The sequence below is a fragment of the Ambystoma mexicanum genome, chromosome 12 (genome assembly GCF_040938575.1).
Source record: "Ambystoma mexicanum isolate Mex_15411 chromosome 12, UKY_AmexF1_1, whole genome shotgun sequence".
NCBI lineage: Eukaryota > Metazoa > Chordata > Amphibia > Caudata > Ambystomatidae > Ambystoma > Ambystoma mexicanum.
The window spans coordinates 576,538,425-576,553,070 of NC_090936.1; the positions used below are offsets into that span (position 1 = coordinate 576,538,425).

The following is a 14,646-nucleotide window of genomic DNA, read 5'->3' on the forward strand; positions in this document are numbered from 1 at the left end:
ACAGGCTTTAGATAACAAACTCTTGTCCCTTCGTCAAGGGAGCCAGGATCTGCTGACTTACATCGCAACTTTCAATAGGCTGGTGGTCGAGGCAGACTGGCCAGAGGACAAACGGACCACAGTGTTTCATCGGGGTCTTCGAGGGGAGTTAAAAGACGTTTTGGCCCAAGTAGTGGATCCAGCCTGGGATTGTGCTGAGTTCATCAGTTTGGTAGTACAGTTGGATTGCCGACTGCAAGACAGAAAGAATGATTGTGGGAAGCCAGATTTGCATCCCCTATTCCTGCGATCCAAAGATCAAACCCCGCGAGGACCCAATGGAACCGGCGAGCCTATGCAGATAGGAGGAGTCAGGCCCCCTTTAACCAAAGCAGAACGAGATAGAAGGAGGGAGTTTCAGTTGTGCCTGTATTGTGGAAAAACAGGTCACTTCCTAAAGGAATGCCCGGTCAAGCCACCCAGAAGGATTGTTGGAGCCACGGATAAAGAAACCCCTGATGAGGAGTCGGGAAACGAGCAAGCCCGGCAATTGTAGGGGTCCAATTTTCGAGCGAAGAAGTCCAGCTACAGGCCTCCCATTTTGCGCTACCCGTGATCTTAATTCTCCATCATCAGCCGTCCGACATGCACTCATTGGAGGCCTACATCGACAGCGGAGCAGTGGGAAATTACATAGATCAAGATCTTTCAGCAAAGATGGCGCTAGTCCTTTGCCCTAAACCAACCGCAGAGACTGTAACCACAGTAGATGGTACTGAGATTGCCTCTGGGCCTATGTCGGAATGCAGCTCTGAACTGACCCTCCTGTGCGTAGATGGGCACCGCGAAACCATCGCCTTCGATCTGATTAAAGCCCCCCAATTTCGGCTGATCCTGGGGATGCCATGGTTGGTCGCTCATAACCCACGCATCAACTGGCGAGCTCGCGAATTGGTCTTTGCCCATAGCTGTATGCACACTTGTTACCCGAAGGTTCAGAAGCCAAAACACTCAAGTTCTCCAGTTCGGGAGGGAATGGCCCATGCCCTCGGAGGAATTTCTACCCTGCCGATTCATTACCAAGACTTTCAGGATTTTTCCCAAAAGGAGCAAGCAAATACGTTGCCCCCCACAGACCCTACGACTGCCAAATTGATCTGTTAACTGGAGCCCAGATTCCATGTGGGCGCTTTTATGCACTCACTGAGCCTGAAAACCAACACTTGAAAACGTACCTGAAGCAATACCTGGCCAATGGTTTCATCCGCCTGTCCAAGTCATCGGCCGTGGCGCCGTTATTCTTTGTACCGAAAAGGAAGGCGATTTGAGAACGTGTATTGACTATCGTGCACTAAACCAAGTAACCATCAAAAATCGCTACCCTCTGCCTTTAATCCCAGAGTTACTGGACCAAGTTAAGGAAGCCCAGATCTATACGAAGCTGGACCTGAGAGGGCCCTATCATCTGGTGCGCATAAAAGAAGGGGACGAGTGGAAGACGGTATTTCGTACCAAGTATGGCCTGTTCGAATACCAAGTAATGCCGTACGGCCTATGCAACGCCCCCGCGGCGTTACAGTATTTCATGAACGATGTCCTTCGAGAACTCATTGATGTCTGCGCTCTAGTATACATAGATGACATCCTGGTATATTCAACATCAGAACAAGAGCACATTGAGTATGTACGGGCAGTCCTGACCAAACTCCGAAAAACACCATCTTTATGCCAAGCTGGAGAAGTGCTCGTTCCATGTTACGGAGGTGGAATTCCTGGGCTTTATCCTCTCCCCCAAGTGCATACGAATGGATGCTCACAAGGTGGACGCTGTCCTCAATTGGCCAGCACCCAATTCAATCAAGGGAGTCCAGAGTATGTTGGGGTTTGCGAATTTCTACCCTCAATTTATCCCCGGATTCTCCAAGTCGTACATCCGATTACTTCTTCGCTAAGAAAATGCAACAAGAGGTTTATCTGGACTGAGGAAGCTTAGAAGGCCTTCCAGGAACACAAGACGAGGTTCACCACCGCTCCCATTTTGCGACACCCACATCCAGACCTTCCATATGTTGTGGAAACAGATGCGTCCAGTCTGGCAATGGGGGCGGTTGTGTCCCAAAAAGACCCACTAACGTGCCAACTACATCCGGTGGCCTTTTGGTCACAAAAATTCACACCAGCAGAAATCAATTACACCATTACAGACAAAGAGCTATTGGCCATTAAAGCTGCCTTCAAGGCCTGGTGACACTACCTGCTGGGGGCCAGGCACACCGTCACCATGATTACAGACCACCGAAACCTCCAGTACCTGAAGGGAGCGAAGGCTCAATCGTTGCGACAGCTGCGCTGGGCCCTTTTCTTCGCAGAGTATGACTTTGTGATTACGTACAGACCTGGGGTTAAAAACGGCAAAGCTGATGCACTCTCCCGTATGGGCACTGATGAAATGGTGCACGCGCCTCTGGATCCGGTGGCCATCATTCCAGAAAATAGAATTCTATGCATCACAACCACCATGACCCAGGATGAGCTCCTATACGGAATTTGGCAGGTTTTAACCCAAGAACAACTACAAGAGTGGAATTCCAGGGGGGAGCACTACTGTATTAAGAATCAATTGCCAAATTGCCATAACCGGCTATTTGTACCACCCGGGAATCGCCAAAACCTTGGCCAAGGTAAAAAGGAATTATTTGTGGTCAACTTGGAGGAAGGATGTAATCGAGTTTGTGTTATCTTGTGGTATCTGCACCCAAAATAAGCCCGTCAAACAAAGACCCGCCGGCCTCCTACAGCCATTGGATATCCCGCCAGCCCCATGGCATACATTATCATTAGATTTCATCACCGATCTTCCTCTGTGTCAAGGATACAATACCATCCTGGTAATCGTGGACCTATTTTCTAAAATGGCTAATTTCTTCCCATTCAAGGGTCTGCCGACTGCATCTGGCCTCGCCAAGGTCTTCCTTGAACACGTAGTGCGCCTGCATGGATTCCCTTCAGTCTTAATATCAGACCGTGGAACCCAATTTGTATCCAGCTTCTGGAAGAAATGCTGCTCATTGGCCCAGATTGACATCCGTCTGTCCACTAGTCACCATCCTCAGACCGACGGCCAAACGGAGAGAACGAATCAGACTCTCGAGCAGTACTTACACTGCATGCTCCACCAAAGAGAAGGGGATTGGAAAGAACTTCTATGGGTCGCTGAATACGCCTATAATAACTCTCTACATAGTAGTACTGGACAAACGCCATTCTTTACGGTGTATGGGAGATACCCACGCATTTCTGAATTAGATCTCCCCACAACCCTGGAAATTCCAGCTGTCGAGACTCTGCACACAACCATCACTCAGGCCTTCACTAAAGCTCAAGAACACCTGCAACAAGCTAAGGCGCGCCAGAAAAGGTGTGCGGACCAGCTTCGCTCTGAGGCCCCTGTCTACCAGGTAGGAAATATGGTGTGGCTAGCCTCCAAGCATATACCAATAAAGGGAACACGAACGTTTCGCCCACAGTTCTTGGGACCATACCCAGTGGAAGCCATAATTAACCCAGCAGCTGTGAAGTTGACACTACCAGCCCACATGCAAATACATCCAGTTTTCCATGTATCTCTCTTGAAACCAGTCAAGCCTGGTACCCGAGTAACTACCCCACCTGAGCCTGTCATCGTTCAGGGGGAACCTGAATACGAGGTAAAGGACATTTTGGACTCTAAGTATGTGAGGTCTAAACTCTACTACCTAGTGGATTGGAAAGGGTACGGACCACAGGGCAGAACATAGGAACCCAGTGAGTAAATCCATGCTCCACGTTTACTTCAGCGTTTCAATCGAGCATTTCCTTCCAAACCAGGACCGGGCCGGAGAACCACTTTGAGAGGGGCCTTAGGGGGGAGTGCTGTCATGACCTTATCCTCACCGAGTGCTCATGGGGTCCTAAAGACTCTATTCGGTCCCCCTCTGATCCCTTGGAGCAGTCCTGGTGCTGTTGGCATCGGAGACGCATGCTAGGACGGGGTTTCAATGGGCAATGGACAAGTATGGCCGCCCCCATGAGGAACGTTGGGGAACTGCATTCGGCAGTCTAGCATCCAGGGCGGGGCTCGCCCGGAAGGCACCTGGGATACCTGCTGGGTATTTAATCCACGCCGCTTAGAGGCACGCGCTTCGCGTTATTCTGCTCTAGCAGCGTGCCGTTCACCAGGTCCTGCTCGGCATCCTGGACTCCAAGGGCGAGAATAGGCAAGAAGCATTGCCACCCTTACCTGTTCAGCGGCATCCTCCAACAACCAAAATTGTCCAACGCTTACCATCTTCCTCCGGCACCATCTCTGACATTGTCTGAGCTTCTTACCAGCCCATCAGGAAGACCATCTTCTCCATGACATTTTCCTCCTCCTTGGGTTCTTGAGAACCACTCGTCTTCTGTTCTTCTCGACCTGCAAGACAACAATAGCACAGGTTAGCCATTAGCAAGGACGCTCTCAGCGCCGCTTGGTGTTTCATCTTACCTTCTCGTACCCAGCTTCAGCATCCAGCTCAACCTCCAACATCTGCAAGAAAAGGGGAGAAAGTTATTTATGTTTAATCCACTAAAGACATTGCTCTCATCTTCATTTTCAAAAAACGTACCTGAAGAAAACAACAGAGTCGCAGCCGGTCTGGACTCCGGCACTCGCCAGTGAAGAAACTCGGCGGAACGGTGCCATTGACGACGCGCCCCTGCCCAGCGCGGCAGGTTGGACAGCTCATCCTTATAAAAATCAAGGTGAGAGTTGTTACAGGGGAACCGCAAGGGGAACGGCAACCTGGGAGGTGGGTCGCCAGGGAAGGAACAGTAGTTGAACTTCACCTCCTGTCTTCTAGAGCCAATCCTTGACAGCACGGGCGCCAGGGAAGGGGAAGGGACCGAAGAGCATCCCCCAGCCAGTCGAGAGGCGTCCCCGTGGATACAAGGTGAGCGTTACAAATAGGGAAGTTTGACGCCCCCAGCAGTCTCACATTTTATTGCAGGGTTATTAGTTGGGAGGTGCGACATCCAGCTGGAGTGGGGCTTTTCATTGTGCAGTTTCTGCCCCCAGCCAGAACAGGTTTTTCCTGTAGTGTCTCTCCAACTGTCTCTGCAGTTCTGTGGGTGAAACATCATATACATTGGCTTTGGTCAGCCCCTACCCCCCACATCAGGTTTTGCTTTTCTGAAATGTTTCTGTGAGCAGTGCTATCTTCTTCCATTGTGGCTTTTTTAAAGCCGTTTTTATTTGCAAGCACGTGTGCAGGCCGTTTTTTGCTTTTAATGTTTAAAAATCCTGTTTTCCATGTCACAGGATTTTTTTTATTCCTCCTTCTTGGGTGAATTACATTGTTGCTGGTCCATTGATAAAGATAGGTGGCCCCCTTTCTCCATGGATCTTTAATTTTACATGAGCACAAAAGACAAACCAGGCCGTTTTTGGTTGCAGTGTTTGAAGGGCTGCTGTTCATGTGAAAGGGAAAGCAAAAACCAGTTCGTTTTTGGTTGCAGTGTTTAAATGGCTGCTATTCATGTGAAAGGGACTTCTGTTTGGGGCCTTTAAATGCAACCCACAATATGCCATTCTAGCATATCTTAAGGGTCAATATCGGTAGGTGATTCATAGGGTCACTTCTGTCCCCCATCTTAAATATCAAAATTACCACTGATCGCTTCCAGGAAGGGGGCAAGGTCACTGTGACTTAACAGTCATTGAAAAGGCTAAACGTATCAGATGCAATGAGAGGTATGTGCGGTATAAGAACAGTATCTAAGTTCCATCCATCACACAGGCTTCCATGATGTGTCCTTGTAGATGTGTAATTGTCAACCTTGTTCCATTGTAGAGTCCCCGTGATGGCATAAAATTGCGTAGTAGCATAATTTAGCACCTACTTTCAGTTTTAGCTCGTGAGGAGGCATTCGTCCTACAGTGTTTCGCTTTTTGGAGACTGAAACGTTGAACCAGTAATTAACTGTTAATTGACACTGCAACCGCTGTGCCGTGTGTGAAGAGAAGTGGGGATGGGAAGAAGTAACTTCCGAATGTTTTGTGATAGTGGAAGGTGAAGGTGATCATGTAGAACCCTGTTCATTCCGTTTGTTGAAATGGTAGCTGTTGTTGCAGTGGGTGCACTTTGCAATTTGGACAGCAAAGGGCAACCTAAAACTGATAAATTGCATCAGCTGAGAGCGGAAAGATACCTAATCGTTTTATATATATAGATATCTGAAGGTGTATGACCGCCTGCAGAACTCCTTGTTTGTGTATAGAAATTGTGCGCTTAATGTCTGTCCATCTCAGACTCTTTTGGCTTGCAATCATGAATGCTTGAATATACTGTCCTCTGCAGATGTAGCCATAGAATTATTTCAAATGTAATTGCTGAATTTAAAAGGATTAAGCAGAGCTATTTGGAAGAAAAATCATTGGGGAAATCGGGAGATATCCTAAAATTATCAAATGCAATATGGAGAAGACATTTTATGAGACTGCGTTTTAATTTATATCCTACACTTGAAGTTTTGGGAGCAAATAAGAGTCTTGAGATCAGATAGAGCATGTAGATTGTGTAAGACCAAAGATATCGAAACCCTGCAACATCTGCTCTTGCAGTGTACTTGTTTAATGATTCTAAGAGAAAAGTAGTTTAGTTGTTTTTGTGCACAACTTTAATGGGCTGTTGGGGAATGGTTCTGACTTCTCTAACATTAGCTGCTATTCGTTTTATATTGATGAGTTTTAAGGGTAATGAATTGAATATTGATGAATTTTGTCGAATGAAATAAGTGGATGAATTGACTTAGTATATTTCAATTATTCCTGTTGAATTTATGTATTATTTTCGTGTTTTGATAAATGTCTAAGGTTTATTAATTAAACCAATTCACACCAAAAAAAAAAGCTTTATTGAGTTTGAAAACGGGCAGGAGCAAGGATGAAACCAAACAATAACATATCTTTAAAAATAGTGCAGTGCTATGGAGAATTAAATGGTGAGAGGAATATTTGGTGAAAACAGTGCAACTCTGTTGTAGGACGCGGGGCCCGTTGAAGATGTCCCGTGATATGATAGCTCATGATCAGTTCCCCCTAAGGTAGATGTGCTGGTGCTTTTTATTTTGATTCGAGGCCAAACAGAACTTTTTGGCCTTAGGAATGGCTGGTGCTTTAGGGAAGGTGTTCTGAGTTTAAGTGGTTTAAAGGTAAAAGGAAAAGCTACCCCTGCCCCAATCACAGGCAAGCAGCTTTCAGTTTCTGCCTTCTTCACTTGGGAAGGGAGATAACCTCTGATGACAAGCCACGTTTTTGGATCCACATCAACTCCCGACTTGATCAAACGCGTGGACCTGGGCAAATCCCTTTATCTGTCAATGCCCAGAGGACAAAGTGGGTGGGAACTAAAGGGTACGACGTTCCCTTACTTTTCACGGAAATCCGCCATCCTTCGCTTACTTTGTCACACGAGCACTGTTCCCGGCCGGACACATTTGTTGTTTTTGTAAACATCTCCCCTACTGGAGATTTGAACCAGATCAGGTAGCAATCCAGTGTTGCGCTAAATCGCAGAGGCTGGATTGAGTTGGTGTATGTGCACAGATATAGATTGTTTGGGGCATAACGTCCATCGCCAGCCGAAAAAGCCCTCCTTGGCAGTGATATGCCTTTGTTTTATGCAATTACGCATGAATTGCTGTAGACACGGGTTCTGTGCTGCTAATGGGAGGTGTATGTGGCTTTAGTCCTGGGCTGGTCCCTTAAGAGGTGCACATGGTGGGTGATTGGAAAGTGGGGGGTTGCACAGACCTGCATGCTGTGGGGACAATGACTGGCCCTGTCTTTTCTCTAGTCCTGATAGAACTGTTGTAAAACACAGCTTTGTTTGTGGGGTGGAGTGTAGGAAAGACAGGATCCAGGTGTCGGGTTAGAGTTTTGGGGGAGCAGGATGAGGGCGAGTATGGGGTCTGCGTGGGGGCTCAGCGGCCAGATGGGAACATAGTTCCACTACGTTTTTTTATTTACACCTCGACCACTGTCTGTGCCCCCAGTGACCTTATTAGTAGAACAGCCTAAGTATTAGGTTCAACAGACAATATTGGCCTATACAAGAACAGAGCAGTCTGTCTGTAGATTTTCGGGCATACGCAATGAGGAACAGAGCACTCAATACGCGGAAAAAGTGTATCGGGCATCATGCGGCTGGAGGGTAGCCGCCCCTCCGCTGATACGGGGCCTCGCGCGAGCATTCCACCCTAAGGCTGTTTGTTTTCACGACAGACTCAGCCTGTTCCAATCTGAGCCAGAGAGAGGGGCTTGGATAAGAGAGCTGGCCGGCGGGATGGGGCGCGATGCTGTGTGCTTGAGGGAGAGGAGGGGTGCGTGCTGCTACAGGAAGTGACACAGGCCTGGGGCAGCCAGTGAGGGGGCGTGTGAAGACGCCAAGCCTGGGAACGGCTTTGCTCCGCTCCAGCAGATGCTGCGAAGACACCAGCTGCAGAACATCATCACCCCGTGGACCAAAACGAAGAGGGGGTCACGTCCAGCATGTGGCCCGCTGCAATGGAGAGGCCCTTCCTGCCCCAGTGAGTGTGCTCGCATAATCGGAGTATATAGTACACGTGGGTCTTGGGAGGGCGAGAAGCAGTCGTAACTCGTATGAGGAAAGTTGGTGAGGGGGCGTGGGCAGGGGGCAGCGATAAACTATCCGCATCGAATCTTTTCAGAAGATCTAACAATCATTATATTTAGTCAATCGGATATGTCCCGGCATACGTGTAAGGCTTCTCGGAACTCCATCTGCTTCTGGGCGCTTTCTTACCCTTGCGCGTTACTTCCCGCACTTCGAGGTTGGTTAATCGCGCCGTTTATCTGCGTCATGTCTCTACAGAGTGAGGGGCATTCTTCTCGCGCCCGGAGTCACTCACACGTGCTTGGGGGTGGACGGGGCGCTGCCTTTCTTTAGAGTGGGGAGCTCTGCTTGCGCTATGGTGGTACCCAGCTGCAGTGATAGAGAAAGAGGGGGTGTTCCTGCTCTTCTGCCCGCAGTTACTGCGGGATCTTCCTGCAGGTAGAAAGGCGACCTCTGCCCTGGGTTGCGTTCTGTATCGCTGCCATGTGCTCTCCCCATGCTGCACAGTTCCCGCCCCAAACCCCCCCCCCCCCTGTCTCTTTTTCTCCAAATTTCCATCTTCTGTCCTATTTAGGCGATTGCATAACTCTGGCGCCGTATCTTTCTCCCTCCATCATGCTCATGCTGCGTTCCAGACACACCCTTTAGCCACTTGGCCCGTGCAGAATCACACGCAGTACTGACTCCTGGCAGGCAGCTCAAAATCCGCGGACAACCTGCTCAGTGGAGGAAAGTCGTTTTACACCCCAGGCAAGTCTGGACTCCCAAACCACACCAACCACCCCTTGCCGTGCACACCATAAAAGTCCATATAACTCAACAAACATGCACGTGAGTGATGATGCTATCATAGGATCACAACATTTAACCGTAAAATAGGGATCATCACTCATGTACACATCTGTTTAGGATTAGGGTAAGTTATCATAAACAGTAAAGCAACACTATTAGCTCAAGTGCCTCGCCCCCACACTCTCCCTTGTAGTCCTGCAGGCTCTGGGACAGTCTTTCTCTATGGAACAGAGGCGTTGCTAGTGGGGGACGGGGGGCTAAGGGGGCTATAGCCCCTGATCTTTTGGTTGTAGCCCCGGATAGAATCTCAGGAGCTACATCCAAAAGGCTACCTAGCCCCCAGTCCCGACAGTTCTGACATTAGCTCAGCCCCAGGTCTTTTCCAGACCTAGCAACACCCCTGCTATGGAAACTAGTTAGTATGGATAGAACAGAATTGGATGCAACTGCACAACGTGAAGGTATCACCAATAAACAATGGCAGACTCAACAAGACACAGAGAAGACCATAGAGCTACAATGTTGCTTAACCCAATGAAGATTAGGAACAGGGCAACTGTTGACACTGCCAAGCAGGGAAAGACAACCTCAAACCCCTTAATCAGAACAAACTCCACACTAGACAGAGTCTCTCTCGGAGAACTGATGCTCCGAAACTCTAGAACAGATACGGTCAACTCGGCAGGCGCTAGAAGGTAACCAGGAATAGGGGTCCCACCAATCTGCACAGACGCTTACCACATGCCGATATGCTCACTCTCTCCTATACACCAGCAAACAATAGAATGCAGGTATCCCCCCTCGATCAATTTAGGCCTCCCTGCACAAATACCCACACACCTCCATAAACACCTCAACACCAGTCTTAAGAATGCAGCTATAGCCCACAAACAAATCAGCCTAGTTGCACACATAACATAACCTCAAACACAAACTCCACCATCGCCAGAATGCAGACTCCGAGGTGAACGGCCTGGCTGCACACATTCTACTGATCTCACAACAACTGCACCATGCCTAGCATTAGAATGCAGCTACACACCACGTAATCCGCACTGGCTGCACACATACTGAGTGCACCCAAGCACTATTTACTAGCCAACTCTCTCCACTGACCTGGACTATGGTCCCCGTGGGCGTTCAACCCACAAGGCTTGGAGATCATACCAATGGTATATAAGGCGCTATACAAATGCACAATAACATAATTTATTGGGCCTTCTGGCTTGTCGCACAACCTCACTATCTTCTTGTCAGGACCCCTGGGCATCCCCACTTTTCTCTGACTTCAGAACCTTTCTCCTTCTGTGGTTCTCAGGGCGCAAGCCAGCATACCCGTTTTGGGAACAGGCTTCCAACATCCTACTTCCTTTAATCCAATATTTTAATACAAGACTCCCTCTATTCTGGCAATCTTCTAGCTCCCAGATAAACTCCCCCTGCTGTTTTGTGTCCACTCCATTGCATTTCCCCTGCAAGAATTTCTCTGCCCCCACAAGTTGAAGCTGCTTTACCCCTCTCTGTACCCCAGATGTGAGCAGGGGTGCTGCTACCTACTCAACGCCTGCCCTGCCTGCCTGCAAGTAAAATGTCATCTGCCTACTCCCTTCTTGGTGCACTCTAGCCACCAGCTTTATTGAACACCCCATACCTTTTTGGCAGTAAACTCGGCGCCGGCAGACAGGCCCCAGGCCACCTGCCCGTGAGGTCTTTCAAATCACTCCAGATTGTTTCCAGAATTTCTATTAGACCCATTTCCCGCACAAAAGAGTCGGGCTAGCTGGTCTGGTATGAGACGCTTCCACTCTTCTGGTTCCAGGAACACAGAGTGCCCCAACCGTCCCCCTGGACTCAAGCGCGATATAGCCACCCCCACCCTTTGTCTGAAGACCAGTGGTCTCTAAATTTGCTCTTAGACTGAACTCATGTAACTTTAGGACCTCTTGCTCTCCAGTTCATTTATCTCTGCGCCACTCGGGCACAGTATGCCCCCTCCGTGGGCACACCTGTCCTAATTGAATGTGAGCATTTATCCTAGGCTGCTGTACGAGCTCTTAGAGGGTGTTGATACCAACCCCAAGTTCTGACCACTCATCTGGGCTTTCCTACCTTCCTTCATGATGTGACTGCTTAATGTGCCTCTTACCTGCATGAAATGCTTCCCACCAGGCAATAACTCCTGCACAAACACTATCTCGTCGATACTACCTCATGTTTTTTTTTTCTAAGTATAATCGTTTAAAAGAAATTTGGTTTCTTCAACCCTAATAAAACATTTGATTAAGCAGGTCATTGCCGGTTTCTAGCAGTCCGCAAATCATTACCAGTTATGCCCAGTTATCAAATTAACATCTGTCCATTACCATCTGTGGCATTAGAAAGGGCAGAGGACTTGGAACCCACTCGCTCTCACACCTACTCTCACTCACACCGATTCTCATGTCATACACACTCTGACAGGCATTCTCTCACATGCACTCACACCATCTCTCCAGCACCAGCTCTCACACTTAATCTTCACACTAATTAACTTACACTCACTTACAAATTCACACTCCCTCTCAGTATGCTCCTATTTGCACACTCACTACAGTCGGCACACGCACTAGTATCCTCACAACCTCACCCAGAGCAAATTAGCCACAGAGGAGAGCTGCTGCACCAGTTCCAGCCCCCTCTATGATCCCACTTAAGGGGTTATCCTTCCAAACAAGGGACTCCGGTCTGTTGATTGCCTGCTGTGCAGCGACTGCACTTTAGTAGAGCGATCCAGCACTTTGAAGTCATACCAATGACCGGCTGTGCGCATCACCAAACCACACTGGCATTTGAGAAATGGCATCCCCAGTGCCCTGGCTATCCAGAGCTCATTAGAATGCAGGCGACCCTCGCCGGGTCCGGTTCAGTCTGGTCCGGACTGCAATGGACCGTAGTAGGGTTCAGTAGGGTACGGTCCGCTGCACTCTTGTGAGACCTAAGGTTATGCTGCTGGTCAAAGCTCCACTGAGCTGTGATTTGCAGCACAAAGTGCACCTGTACTGAGCTTTAGGTACCTGGTTGTCGGATCTACCAAAATGTTTACAATCCTACAACTTAAAACTGGGGGCGTGGGGTTAGAGCACTAGAATATGTAGGTCACTGCGCTGATCATGTTGTGTGGGAGTGGGTCCTGCGGCGGGTGGAGGGCTCTAAGGAGACGGTGCTCTTCCGTCTCGGTCAGGTAAAAGCGGTTTGTTTGTAAGAACCCTGTTCGCCCAGGCGCTGGAGTACTAATCTAATAGGTTATGACTTAAAGCAAACCCCAGTACCCTAAGCCACATTTGGTCAAGTGCACATACCTGCAATAATCAACGCTAACTATCACGTTTTCTCTTCCTTGGTGCAATCCTCGAGCTTGACATGGACATTCACATGTTTTGAACTATGTTATCTTCAATTAAAATGTATTGACATTATTTATTGTATATGCATTATCACTTTCTATGTCACTCACAAACATCACCATGATACTCATGATACACTCTCTTCCATGTGTCATGTGAATACTTGTCACCACCATCACCGTCCATCTGTGCACAAATATGCCACTAACACAAACGTATGCAACAATGTTCAACACAGGAAATCTGTCATTGGTCACTCACTACCATGGTTGTCACATATAAATATGAATATTATTGCTCACTATGTAAACTCACTGCAGCCTTGAAAAAGACCCATGTTGGGACGAAACACGTATCGGCTCTAAGTTTGTAATAAATCACTGGTATACCCACAAAACAAGTGACAAGAATTCACATTGCTCGCTTGACAATCCTATTTAAGTCATAAAGTATCTGATAAGTAATCAAGCGACTGGGTGAACGGGGATCTTACAAACAAACTGCTTTTACCACAACTTAAAAGGCTTCTAGGAACATCTGGAGCACATCACTCAAACACTCACTATTCCCTGCCTTCTTCTCCCCCTCCCCACTTCTCTTTTCAGCTACACAGACCCACGTCTGGTTACTCTAGGTGTGGATACAGTATGTACTGAGGGCAATCTCTGGCTCACACTCACCCACTTATACTCGCTCACTTACACTCACTCTCACTTCCTCTCCCACACTTACACAGACAGCCCCCACTGTCCCGCCTAACACACACTCACAATCTCTCATATTCTCTCACACTTTTTCTAACATACTCCTTCTCACACTCACTCTCCCACGATAACACTCAATCTAACCAAATCATTTTCACACCAAAGCTCTCATTCTTTCAGCCACCGTCACACTTAATTTGACACACTTGCTTTTGCGGACTCTAACTCACTCCCACTCACTTTCTCACACTCACTCATTATCATGCTCGCATATACTATCACACTGACTCAAAATGACTCCCACTCTCAGTCTATCTCATTAACTAACACAGTAACTCACAATTATTCTCTCACACTCACTCACTTTTTCACATTCACCACCTCACCCGCACACTCATTTCTCCAGTATTATATGTTGATGTTGAGTCTTCTACTTCCAGTCTTTTATTGAGGTCCATTACTCCTGAGCCTCACCCCCAGCCAGTGTCAGAATCTCTCTACATATCCCTCTCTCTCCCTCCCCTTCTCTTTGTCTCGCTCCTTCTCTCTGTATTATTATTATTATAATTATTATTATGGTAATTATTGACCACATACCTAGCTTCGAGAAGCAACAGCGCTTTAAAGAGATATACAACAGTACAGATGCATAACAGAGCACTTTTCAGAGGTAACAACAGAACAGATATACAGTGGGGTGGGGTGGGATACAGAGGGCCACGGAGGAAGGGCACAGCTGTACCGGCTGGCAGAGAGGAGAAGGACAGGCGGCATCTGGCAAGTCAGGTGCTGCGAGGGGCTATATGATGGCATAGGTGTTGAGGTGGGGAGATTCTGTGAAGAGTTCGGTCTTGAGTTCTTTTCTGAATTGTAGGAGCATGGGGGCGAGTCTTCGGCTGACAGGGAGGAGGTCCATAGTCTTGTGGCATAGGCAGAGAAGGCTTGTTTTCTGGTACCTTCCTTTTTGCAGCAGCGGATTTCAAGTCTGCACGTGTCCTGGCTTCTGATGGTGCACTGTCCGCCGGAGATGCTGAGTTTCTCTGCAAGGTATCTGGGTGACTTGAGAGTGACTGCCTTGTAGTTGATGCAGCAAGACTTGAAGATGATTTGTGCGTGCAATGGGAGCCATTGAAG

The 14,646-nt window shown here is 48.1% G+C and overlaps 2 protein-coding genes across 2 annotated transcripts in view; one reads left to right on the plus strand and one right to left on the minus strand.

Annotated features, from left to right (window-relative positions):
* Nucleotides 1–14,646, minus strand: part of LOC138513808 (transmembrane protein 176B-like) — a 417,665-nt gene that overhangs the window by 197,374 nt on the left and 205,645 nt on the right. The window lies entirely within an intron of this gene.
* The window catches only part of LOC138513807 (mas-related G-protein coupled receptor member H-like), an 83,363-nt gene continuing 77,134 nt past the window's right edge, over nt 8,418–14,646 (plus strand). Inside the window, exon 1 of the mRNA XM_069628907.1 lies at nt 8,418–8,586. Coding sequence (XP_069485008.1) covers nt 8,549–8,586 — 38 coding nt within the window. The 5' untranslated portion in view covers nt 8,418–8,548. The remainder of the gene's footprint in view (nt 8,587–14,646) is intronic.